The 13,227-nt window shown below is 39.1% G+C and overlaps 1 protein-coding gene across 1 annotated transcript in view; it reads right to left on the bottom strand.

Moving 5' to 3' along the window:
- Nucleotides 1-13,227, bottom strand: part of CNTNAP5 (contactin associated protein family member 5) — a 269,482-nt gene that overhangs the window by 195,598 nt on the left and 60,657 nt on the right. Inside the window, exon 2 of the mRNA XM_058839980.1 lies at nucleotides 4,787-4,897. Coding sequence (XP_058695963.1) covers nucleotides 4,787-4,897 — 111 coding nt within the window. The remainder of the gene's footprint in view (nucleotides 1-4,786; nucleotides 4,898-13,227) is intronic.

The following is a 13,227-nucleotide window of genomic DNA, read 5'->3' as shown; positions in this document are numbered from 1 at the left end:
CTCTAACAGGCAACAAGACAGAATATTGAAGACAACTTACAGGATATTAACTCCTCTGAACAGATAAAAGCATTGCCCAAGGTCTTTTTTCCTGCAATTAGGCACAAAGATATTGAAGAGGACCATATAACTTTTATTAAGTGTGGCATAAAGGCAAACAAGACAAAAAATTTGGCTTTGATTATGCCCATCAGATCTGCACACCTGTTCTGGGTGTGCTGTCAAACTGCTTCTCACACAAAAGTGAGAGAGACAGGATGCTCAATATTTCCCCTTTCTGCCCACCAGATTCCCACTGGCATCGACAGGATTCTGCACATTGTGCTACACCATCCTTCCTCACAGCTCACACATTTCACATCTTCCGGGGATCATTTCAAAGGAGGCATTCAACATGGTATTAGGAAAACACCCCAGTGGAAAAACAATACCACAGAAATCTGACACAGTGTTCCTATTCTCCATGGCAACAAATCATAATGTTTGAAATATGTGGGGAACAAGGATCTGGTGGTTTCTCAGTTGGAGACACATATGATTCCAAAAAATATGATCAAATACTTTTGTTTCTTTTGCAGACTGTTTGCACATTTTGCCATAGTTGTTTCAAAAACTGCATTTAAGCCCAGTGTTATACAGTCAATGCTTTTTGATCTTCCCCAGGACTTCTCAGGATGCCCATATTTATTTTTAGTTGATTATTACAAGGCAAAGGGCATCATTGTTTCCACCCTGCGTGCCTTACAAACAGCTCAAATGGCTTTATATAGCACTAAAAACTCCTGGACTTCCCACTGCAACTAAGTGCTTCCCTGCTGCAGAATTTTACTTTAATGCCCAGATCAAACACTTCCAGGCCAGAAAACAAATTCTTTTTGACATTATATATGCTTTATATTCGCATCCATAATTGCCTATACTGACTACTCTGGCTGAGAGCTGATAACTGAAAAATCTTAGGTGATGCAGTCATACTGTAGCAATTTTCTTGTTATTTTTCATTATTTATTTACTGTATACAAAAAATCTGATAAATCCCTCTCATGGGTAAATAATATATTTCATACCTCAGAATCATATTTATCAGAATTATACTAGCTCTTTAGCATTACCAGTACAGATTTATCAGCATTTTAATTAAGCACTTTCAGCTGTTCACACAAAGCTTTACTCATGGGTACTTTATGTGTTTGTTTTTTTAAATGGCACATTCTACTACTGCAGGCCTTTTTTTTTTTTAACAACAGCCTTTTACTTATTGTTATCTATTACTGAATAAACTTGATGAATTAGAACTTTTTGTAAATAAAGGACTGGGTTGTTCTTTACAAATTCATCTTCACTTGTTGCATTCATGTTTACATTAACAAATATATTCATCTGGCTTTCTACCCGGAGGCTCTGTTCCTTGCAGCACTGTCTTATCAATTACAATCAAAGCTAAGCCAACTCATCAAAGCATTCAATATTATCAGAAAGCCACAACCCAGTCCTTGTTAGGAAACATTATTTTCTGTAAAGATATCTACTATTTGCATTCAAGTGACAAGTCTATGAAAGTTTCTACAGCCACCATCTACCACTGCTTGCTCCTCCAACCCAAGGACAGGAACTGCTCTGGCAAGAGCAGACTTGGTTCTCTTCACAGCAGCTGGTATAGGGCTAATTGTGCTGGAAGCACAATTATCTCTGTTGATAATACAGAGCTGTTTCTGTTGCTGCTGAGAACTGCTTACACATAGGCCAAGGCCTTTTCTGCTCCTCACACCACACCACTAGTGAGGAGGGTAGGGGGAAGCAAAATTCGGGAGTCGACACAGCCAGGACAGCTGACCCCTGCTGACCTCAGGGATATCCCATCCCACATAGCATCATGCTCAGCATTTAAAACTGGGGGATGAAGGAGAAAGAAAAGGGGGATGTTCAGAGTGATGGTTTCACTTTTACTCTTGTGATTCTCTCCCCCATCCCACCAGTCAGAGAGAGTGGCTGTGCAGGGCTGAGCTGCTGGGGTTTGTCCGTGACATGTGCCCAACATGGGCCCCAAAGGGCTCGAGATAATTACAGATTTGATTGGAATGTACTAGATTGAATTTACAGCTGTTACTGCTGGTTAGCTATTAATCAGCAGCTTCTGTGTTTGCCATGGGGCTTGCTTCCCTTACTGTTTATTGGAGTCTAATGCTCATTAGTAGCTACTCTTTGCTTTTGCTTCTTGCTGTACCGCTCATCATCTGACTGCTGGGCCTGGGAACATTTTGGCAACAGCAGTGCCCATGTCCCTGGGCTGGCAAGTGGCCAGGGCATCTCTGCTGCTCCTGTGCACTGGGCAGGCTGGAACTCCAGTGTGAACTCGAGCCAAAGGGGCTGTGACCTGTGGACAAGTCCCCATGGCAAAAGGACAGCCCAGGTGTCTGTGGCAGTGAAGAAGCCCATGCCAGAGCACGTACATCTCCAAGAGCCTGCAGCTGTGGTTACATCTGCACCACAGCTGGTACCTCAGAAGGGATTGTGGTCCAAGGGTAAGTTCACACTGGAGGAGTGCTTCACTCTCTGAAGCACCGTGCTGTGCATGAGGCCATGCTGGAGCATGTCAAAGAGCGTGGCTGTGGCCAAGCCCACCACAAAGCAGGGACTGCAGCCATGGGGAAGGCAGGAGCAGGTTTGCTTCTGAAAGGACTGTGGCTGTGGGTAAAGCCATTCTGCAGTGAGCATCTGTGTGAGGATTCATTGTTTTTGGGGGTTAAGCCACAGCAAGTCTCCATATGAACTCTGCTACCACTGCATCTGCACATTCCTACATAAGTCCATGCAGCAAAAGAATTAGACAAGGTACAGTTTTAGCTTCTAGGTCCCTGTGTTGGCTTCAGCTCATCAGTTATCACATAAGCACTCAAAACATGAAAAAAAAGTTGCTGAAATAACCCCCTTACATAGGGCTTGATTTTAATACTCTGTCTCCTTTTCCCATGACTAGTGCTAAAAGACAGCATAGACTTTACCAATGTAATACTGAATTGCTGAAAAACTACAATATCTTACCCCTCACTACATGACAAAACTACTGTGGGACAACTAACTATGACCTATTTCAATTTCTGACCTTAAACTGAAACCCCTGTCATAATTTCCAACATTGTTAATTATCTCTTTAATATAGAGAACAGCCAGAGCTTGACTTGCAATACTGATTTTGAACCTCTTCTGTTGGGAAGGTAGAATTAGAAAGAAATTATAAATATGACTCTGTAGCCAGAAAGGCTAAGGAAGAAATACAAATGATAGCATGGTTTGAATAATTCAAAGAAACCGGGCTGGTATGCCAGAACACATTCTTTCCTGCAATAAAACCAAGCTGAGACCCCTCTTCCTAGCCTTTAAGGAAAGGTCTGAAAGACCCTGAGATAACTAAAAATATGCAAAAATAGCGTTTTCTATAGGTTGTATACAAATGTTACTGTATTAGTATACTTAGAAAGATTGGTTAGTAAAGGAATAGAATATTCAAAGGTGTAGGTTATATAAATGGTTGTATAGGAGAGCTCGGCCTCTTTTTCCCGGCTCTCTCACTTCTGTTCTGTTCTGTTACTCTATTTCTTAGCAATCTTAAGTCTTGAACTCATGTATTCGTACCTTACCCTATTTTGTATTGCTCTCTCTGAGCCCGCTTTGAGCTCTATCTGCTGGCTCATAGCAGGCTCCCTCTCTCTCTCTATCCCACGCCCTGAAATAAACTTCTAACCCCTAACTCGACTATAGAGGTCTTTGCCGTGTTTCACACCGTCCCCAGAAAGGGTCTCCTACACTCTTCCTCTTTTCTACAGATAAAATTAGCTATTAGAGCCATCTGCACGAACACATAAGCATAGCTATTGACCATCTCAGCCAGCAGTTGGAGACAATGGCAGGGCAAGTTCAAATATCTTGCTCAATGTTTATAACATTCTTTTGTTAAGCAGTTACTATATAACCTTTTACTTGCTGAGGAACTCTGGTTCAAGAGATATAAATATGATATTGTAACTCCCATCTAACACCTCTTTAATGGCCAAGAAACTCCTTATCATTAGTGCCAAGCATGTAAGTCCTTTACTGTCTTTCTATAGATTTATCAAATGGTGTTTGATTAAAAAACACTTCAGGGATGTTTAAGAATGAAAATTCTGACTTATTTTCAATTGAGATCTTTTTTCTAGTAGCAATCTTTCTAGTGTTTCCTAAAATTAAATTCATATGTAATATGATAATGCAGGGCCTTCCACTTTTAGAGGCTCTGTCTTGGAAATAAGGTAAGAGCCAACAACCCAAATCTGCAACAGGATATCAAATAATGTCCTAAATACTGCCAGCTTCTCCTTTCTGGTACTATGCTTCAAATTAATAGTTCCACTGATGTGCAAACTCATTATCTGGACCTCAAACATACTTAATGGCAAATGTCTGAAAAGTTGTCTTTCGCATTCACTATTTCTGCAGAGTTGTATAATCACTGAATTCCACTAGAATTTTATACCTAGTTGCTATTGTCTTCAACACCTACATTTTAGAATTGTGTCTCAAACCTAATGACCTTTAAACTCTTTAAAGAAGTGGAGACCTTCAAAACTAATAGAAGCTTTCTATAATAAAGGAGGAAATTGCTCCTACATAGCGCACTCTCAGGAGCATAAATTAATGGCTCTATTCAGCTTGGCTCTGAATGCACTACATACAAACAGCATAGGAAGTTATTCTTTGTAAAAGTGATTAAAATTAATAGTTTAGGCATTTCATACTGCAACCTTACCATCTCGCCTGTTGAGTTTTGCAAAGCTGGGACTGTGAGTACTGGAGAGCTCAGAGGAACTGGTAAGGGCAGCTGAAGGTAAGGGAGATACCAATGCATCATCACAATTATCTAAAAAGGAAAACAAAAAAACAAGACATACAGAGGTCATCATATGAGCAACACATATGCCAACTTGTGCTATCTGCAGGTGGTGCTTTCTCTACTTAGTAGACAGAGAGTGGACACACAGCACAATTGTGCTCTAATTCATATGTAAGAACTGAAATTAACCCTGCAGAATGCTCCAGTCTGGTGGGACAGCAACCACGTGAGAGCTGCTGCTAAGACATCGATTGCTTAAAAAGCTGGAAGATGTCCTTTCAGTGAACGAGATTTGACTGTCAGCCCTACAGTTAAAAAGGGTATTGACTCTTGTTGCAAAAGCCTCTGGAACAGTGCAATAATGTCCTGACAGACCTTAGAGAACACCTCAGGTGTTCTGTGTCCAGTACAGGTTTCCACAGAACATGTATGTAATGTAGGAGTTACAACTTCGTATTTCTGTGGGGAGGTGACACACAGGAACATGCCACTGGGGCTTTCGCAACATCTAAAAGGGTATTCTGTGTTTCACATGTGTCTCAGGCACTAAAATCTCAAAATCTGAACACCTCCATCATTTCTCCCCCAAGCTCACACAAATGTGCAGGGCCGAATTAGTTTTGTTCACTCACATGAGCAGCCTCTACGTTTCTCCTCTCTTTCACCTCTGATGCTGAGGACAGAAGGGATATGCTGACACACAAGTGGAATTTTTGAGCCCATAATGTTTGAACAGGGATGGAATTAAATAAAGTAAATTTTCTCAGTTCAATCCTGTCACATAAACACTCAAGAACATAATGTGGGGTTTCAGTAGGGAATAATAATAAATCCCTCTCATTTTTAATTGAATCTCCCATGGAGCAAACATGGACCTAATTACTGGAAAAGACCCACAGGTCACCAGGATCTCAGGCCACCACAGTGTTCTTGCATTCAGAGAGTAAATCGAAAGACAAAGAATAAAAGCAAAACTTGCTTGATAGTTATGAAAACAAATTTAGATTATTCTAAACCTGAGTGATACATTTTCCATATTGAAACAGATTACATTAAAGTATTTCTCATGTCTTTCTACAATGATTCTCTAAAACAATCCAGATACTTTTGCAATCAAAAAACTCAATATGAAAGTAAATCAATGTAATCAATATAATTTATATCAGTGCATTGAATGATGGATCTCAAAACCCTTCCTATCTCTCTGATTTCCAAGAGTAAAAAGGCCTAGAAAAATCTGTGAGATATATAAATTAGGGATAAGTCTGCACTGATGTTGTAGCCACAAGGATAATTAGCCACCAAAACAAGCACCATGGTCCTGAGCAGATTCCCTATGACTTACACCCTTTGAATCTCAAAGAGAACTTTCAAAGGGTCTGTGGAGTGCCAGTCTCCTGATCTGCCAGATCAGTCCAGAACCGTTCTATTTGTACTTAAAATATATCCCAAACAAATCAACTGTAAATTGTGAGTCTTAAATTCACTCTCACTCATGACCTGAACAGAGATTTAAACAAAGATTGGAAATGTTGAGTTCATAAGGGCACTGAATTCACCCAAACTTCTGCATTCTAAAAAAACCAGCAGAGGGGTTGGGAACCTCTCAAAAGAAGGTCCAAGATCCTAGCGGACAGATCTACAGGACTATTCAGCAACACTTAAAACATGAGGCTGGAAATAACTGAATGCAGATATTTTACTTTAAACAGTGTTTAGACTGCTGGCTTTCTTCAGTTCCCTGTGGTCGCTCCTGGGCCATGAGAGAACTCAGCACATCCATCAGCCTGCGATCCAGCTGTCCATCATTGTTCCCCAAAAGTAGGACTGAGGTACCAAGCATCTCAGCATCACAGCAAGAGGAAACCATTTCAGAGCAACACATTTAAGGTTTGCCCTGGGATCTCTAGAGGCTCCAGGCTGAGAAGTGAAAATTAGCTCCTGTAACTATGAGAGACTTTGTCTAAATTTCCATATCCTTTGCTTCTGTCCCAATGCACATTCATCTGTATCTCTGCTGCTACAGCACTGCAACGTCATTTCTGCACTAAATTCCAGGATCCTTATTTTGTTTTGGTCCAAAAAAAGAAAGAAAAAACAGCTGAACTACAGCTAGGAAACTTTCCCTGAATTAATGCCTAACTGTAAAATCATGTAAGTTGAAGGTTTCAGGATTTAGGACAGCATTAAGAAATTGATAGTTCTGAGAGCACCAGGACTAATACAGCCCAACTTTCAACACATAAGAGAGTAACGATTGATTGACTCAGAGTACATGCAGGAATTTCCTCCAAGTGAAGATATTTTTGAATGGATACTCTGACAAGACGTAAGGTCACTCTTCCGCCCTTCACTCAGTCAAAATTAACTCTGCACTGGAGGCTGAACTAAAAGTTCTACAAGCACAGACCTACAATGCAGAATACGGCACAGATTTAATACACCAAATGAAATTCCAGAGTACAGCAAAGTGCTTTGCATGCACCAGTCAACTTGTACACGCACAACAACCCAGATCATTTGCAGAACAGGTTTGATAAAACTCTTGTCAGAGACCCAACATGTACACATTTGAGACTGACATCTTTTTGTAAAACTTAGATAAAATAGAGTACAGAGTTCAAAAAGGTGGGATGTGCATGTACAGTGAGAGTCATTCCATTGGCCCTGCTTCCATGAGAAGGAAATATGAAAAGGAAACAAACCAACCACCAAAGATAGATCTCTCAAGATTAAAAAACTCTCCAATAAAGGATGTTATTATCATGTTTCCTTTTCTGATGGATGCAGACAAGAAAGAGAGGAAAAATTTTGTGCTTATGCAAGATCAGAGAAAAGCCATGGTAAAACCAAAAGTAAAACCAGCATGTCCTGATCCCCACCATATAATCCCAGCACACACATTTCAAGAGGCTTCATACCCCCCACTTGATGTGACAAAAAAAAATACTATTTCAGGTGCTCCCACATTTACAGCTCCTTACCTATGGTTCCTGACCTATTTCTCCATTTGCTTTGGAAGTTTGCCTGTCAGAACAGGAACTTTGCTTCTTGGAGTTAAATGCATCACGCCTATTAAAACACTGGTTGTAACAATGAATAATTCTACACTACAAAACCTTTTAAAACATCTGGAAACTCACAAAAGCGCATTTACTAGGCAGTTGTTCAGTCGTTTTCTCCTATGTTTTCCTTGACAAGATAATTAGCGGAGAAATAATGAAAAATAGGGTCTAATTGTACCTATAAACCAACTTCTTCATGCAAACCATGCAACAATACAGATGTTGATTTGCATTTGAGAAAAGGGTACTGACCTTGAATATGCCAACTTCTGAAAAACAAGCAGCTACTGACAGCATTTACAGTGTCATGAGTATTGCTAGAACTTTCATAAGCAATCTCTCTTCAGGAATTAAGAAAAATACATATATCAACCTGAATTTTCAGGGTTTTATTCACTAATGATTCTTGGAAACTAATGACAAAACTAACAAAATAAAAACCAAAAAAACAAAGAATGTTAATGTATCATCTTTTTATTTTCATACTATAAAGTTGTTTTATTGATGGATTTTGATTCTTTTTCTTGTAGCTTTAATTACCCTCCAAATAAAAACAAGGAAATATCTTCTCACTCTTTGCCCGTGTATTTTAATTTTTTACAGAATGCTTTGGACAATCTCACAAATAGAAATGTTATCAGTTCAAAATCATTCAAGTATCATTTAGACACTAACTCTTAGGCTTCTTTGAAACATACCAGATATTACCAGCTTTAGCTAATAGCACACAAGATGGAACTTCAGAGAAGGCCTTTGGTCCAAATATCCGATTAAGCTCTGTATGTTGTGAAGGCCTTCAACATCTGTGATATGTATGAAAAAATAACTGAAAAACTTGTATCCAAGTCCTAGAGAAACAGTATTTCATGTGCTCCTGAAGAACAGCAGGTTTCTCAAATACAACTAAAGTATTAGCAAACAAGAGTTTGCACAAAAATCAGAGATTCAGACTGACTTTACTAGTTTTTCCAGTACACATTTCACACTGGTGTTGGTAGGCTTGGCATGATCCAGTTTATAATCTTCAAGGCTAAGACAGCCTTCATCAGTAGCAATTGGAACACATTGAGAAAGTTCATGATTAGTGGGCACTGAAGATATTTAGAAAATCACAAACCCCAGGAACCCTTCATGGTCACATTAATGCTTCTTAGAGCAGGTCCTTTGCAGAGGATCAATCTCTGGAACACAGGCAGGGTCATTACAGGCCCAAACTTAGATGTGTTAACAATCCTCTCCTGCTCCTATTTACCTGGTTCACCTGAACAGTCAGTGGGATAAAACACATTGATTTCCACTTGTGAAGGCCATCCAGAAAGACCACTAACACCTCCTGAACAAAAGCTTTGATAAAGAGGACACCTTCAGTGAAACATCTCCAGACCCTGGGCTCCACAGATTTTCCAAACATCAGCCTTTAACAGCTTTTGGTACTGCTGTACCTTCACCAGGACCAATGTGCAGAAAACGCTGCGAAGTTTGCATTTCTTTTTTATGTGGTTTGTCATTGTTTGTCATGATCTCCTATCGTTATAATAAATAATTACTTATACTTAATCTCATACCACCATCAAGCAAAGTATTTGACAAGCCACAGTAAGACTCAGATCTATGCTGCAGCTACTCTATTAGCAACCATAAACCTCACAAAATAATTATAAACACCATGAGGGCAGCACTCCGAGTAGGAACATGGGACTAGTGTTATCCAATGAGGCAACTGAGGGAAGGGTGGGGGACAGGAGATAGCAAGCAAACTATTAACAGAGCCAAAATTGCCTCCTCTTTGCAAAATACAAAAATTGAAGATGCAAAAGGAAAGAATTATAACCCAGAGAATGGTGTGGTTAGGTCCCATGATGGAGTCCAAAAGACAAATTCAGAAGAGCACAGCTGTCATGCCTCCTGCTCTATCCCATGGTAAATAAAAGCATTTTAAGGAGAGGTGCCCTCTGAAGGTGCTCTACTTCAAGAACTCGGGGCCTATCACATCACCAAAGAGCTCCTGCAATAGACCTTGCCCATACATTACATCTCTGCTGAAGCAGATGCAAGAGGTGCAGTGAGGGCACAAGTGCTTGTGACCAGCTGTGCAAACCCCTGCCTGAGCCACAGTCCCTGAATTTCAAAGGGAGTTTAACAAAGGCTTCACAGAATCACAGACCTTTTGCACACTGATGGCTATTTAAATACAGATTTGTCCATTTTATAATAAACATGAAGGAGATTCCAGGGTAAACCAGAGGCCTTGTAGCTTAGTTTTAAAGAGGTCTCACTGGGAAATTAAAGGTATATTATTTCAGTGAGACTTTTGTTGCAAAGATATAATTGTATTCATTATTAAAATACCAGCAGAGTTACAGAAGGTACTGAAGTTAAATTGCGTGCATCACTTTGATTGCAATTGTAAATTGTCTCTGTACTGGGATTTGAAGTTGAAAAGATTCACTGGTATTTATAGGCCAGATAAAATTCCTTTTAGCATTACCCACTTAATGGCACACTTTGTTTTAAAGATGTAAACCATGCGTTTTGTACTATGCCTCTTAATAGTCCTCAGGAGTGACCACTGATGCCTTTCACTTCATCTGTTTTTCTCCTGCCTTCTGTAGGTACAATTCTCCTTTGAAATAGCAAAAAATACATACTTGGCCTTACTGTGGAAATTAACCTTGGCTGTTATAGCCCAATGAAATATACATGCATGGGAGGAGAAGGAGATTGTGTGAGGGGTAAAAAACATCCATACACAAAAGACACAGGAAGTGCAGCAACATGGAGCATGGCTACGGACTTGGAAGAGATTGGGAGATTATTTCTGTATCAACGGTCCCTACAAAAAGCCTCTCACGGGAACTACCACCTACATCTAGGTTCTACTACCAATTTAACAACCTTAGTAAATGATGCTTGAAAACATGACGAGAAAAAATAAAATAAACCCCAAACAACCTGTTTTTCTGCAAAAATAAATTCCTTGTATTTTCCTTTTTTTTTTTTTTTTCTCCTAGAGACTGGCTACACGTACATGCACAGCTGTGAACTCCATCTGTTAGCTGAAATGCATGGCATATTTTTCAAGATATAAGACACTAGAGAAAGTACTTAACAACACAACGTTCCTTTTTCTTTCCGCGCTATACTGCAAATAAACGTCAATAGTTAAGCTAATCATGAGCTCTTCCAAAGCAACTGTAAATTACATAAGTGTTCTTTCATATGCCCGTGAAGACATAAAAGTATTACTCAATCAGTGCATTTATAGAGTATCTGTTATTACACAGTGTGCACGTATAACCTTGTCTCACAAAAAGTGGTCAAGTCTGATTTTGAATGACTCAAGGGGCTCTCATAAAACTGATTCAGTACTGGGTCTTATTTTTTACTGAAACAAGCATGTCTGCCATGTAACTCCTACTCACAATAATGAAGTAGAATTGCATTTGAGGAACAGAGCGACAGGGCTCAAACTATGAATTTCAAATAGCCATCAGTGCAGTTCCAGTAAACTAATATGCAGAAGCAATTCTTGTTTTGAGAGGGTGAAAGAACATCAGACTAAGCCAATTACCAACAAAATACAGTTAAAGAAGAATGATCTGAAGTTAAGGGAAGAAGTATTCTCTGATTTCAGCTCTGTCATAGTCCATGTCATTTAGGTGAGTCATGTCTGCAGCTACAAAATGAAGGTACCATCCCTTTATCTTATACTACATGCTTTTCATTAGATCAAAGGCTTGTTGTCAGACAGGAATGAGCTGTTGTCAGTGAACAGCAAATCCATCATAGAAGTCAATTTTTGACACTCAAAAATTACTGAAATTTCTCTATATGGAAAACAAAAAAGAGCCACAACAAAAGGATGTGCTGACTCAGCCTTCCAACATTTATATTTCAATAAACAACCTGCAAAAGCATATTATTGTCCAAAGCTGTGATTTACTCTCAGCAGGTGCAACAGCTGTTGCCAGAGATTCTTACTATTTTCTTCTCAGAATATAATGTTTCTTGTGCCTATTTGCCTCTCCTTTCCACATCTCTGATATCCTGTTAATGTAAGAGTGCTTCGATCTTTGACCTGAGAGCAGAAACCTACAAAGCTGACACAACAGATGAAGCAAGTTTTATACCTGCAGTCTGCCCTTTTGACATTTAACACACTTTAGGGAAGAGAAAGTATAAATCCCCTAACACCATGGCAGGGAAATGTATCCTGAGATTACCTTTCTGTACAGGAAAACACAGGTAAGTGAATTTGTCAGCACAGGGCAGGTTTTGCTACATTATGAAAAATAAACAACCTAATAACATGGAGATCCTTTTCTCTGACCACACAGCATCACATCATCACAAACACTTTTTTTATCTTGGCCTGGATGAGACTTGTTACTCATTCATTTCAAACAAAGTTTGAAAGTTTATATATGCCAAAGATCAAGAATGTCTTTTAACATTTCAGAGGTTTTAGCAGCACTCACAAAAAGGGAAACTTGATGCCTTTCAAAAGCATCAGACTTTGGTACAAGCATGCTCTGTTCACCAGAGGCCATCACTGAAGGAGTTCAGGGCACCATCATTTAAATCATGGATTCTAAGAAACAGAATAGCATTTGCCTTAAGATACCATAATATAATTAAAACAACACTAAATTTGCAGGAAAAATGTTAATGTATGTGCACCCATCAGCAAGGCTGCCAGGATCATTATGAGAAGAAAAACACAATGATCAGAGTCAGCCGGACTGAGTTCTGTAGACATTCATCTACAGAAAATTAAAATGCAGAGGGGGTAAGGCAGATTTTCTGCTGATGTTACTCAGTGTTAAAATTGTTCAGGAATTCATTTGTGAAGCAGTTTTTCTAAGTTTTACAAATACATTTTTTTAAATGGAATATAAATACCTGTTTCACTGAGAATAAGGTTTATTGAGGAAAAACCCAAACAAACAAGCAGGAGAGAAATAAGAAAACTATCTGCACAAAAGCAGCAGAACATAGGTTATCGTGATGGCTAGAACATGAAAACCAGTTTGGGAAACACAAATGCTTTATCTGCAGGTGGGAGAAATGACTATTTTAGATAACTAACACCACTAATAAAAAAAATATCCATTTTCTAGTAAAATTTGGAAAAAGAATAATTTCAATTATTTAAGTAGAGCCATTACATCTTCTAGCACTCATTGTTCAGCCAAATGAGACAGAAACATCATTCTGACTACTTAGAATCAGAGAACAGAATCACAGAATCATTAAGGTTGAAAAAGACCAGCAAGAGCATGGAGTAAAACC

Source organism: Poecile atricapillus, chromosome 5, assembly GCF_030490865.1.
Source record: "Poecile atricapillus isolate bPoeAtr1 chromosome 5, bPoeAtr1.hap1, whole genome shotgun sequence".
Taxonomy (NCBI): Eukaryota; Metazoa; Chordata; class Aves; order Passeriformes; family Paridae; genus Poecile; species Poecile atricapillus.
This window is presented reverse-complemented; position numbering and strand designations above follow the sequence as displayed.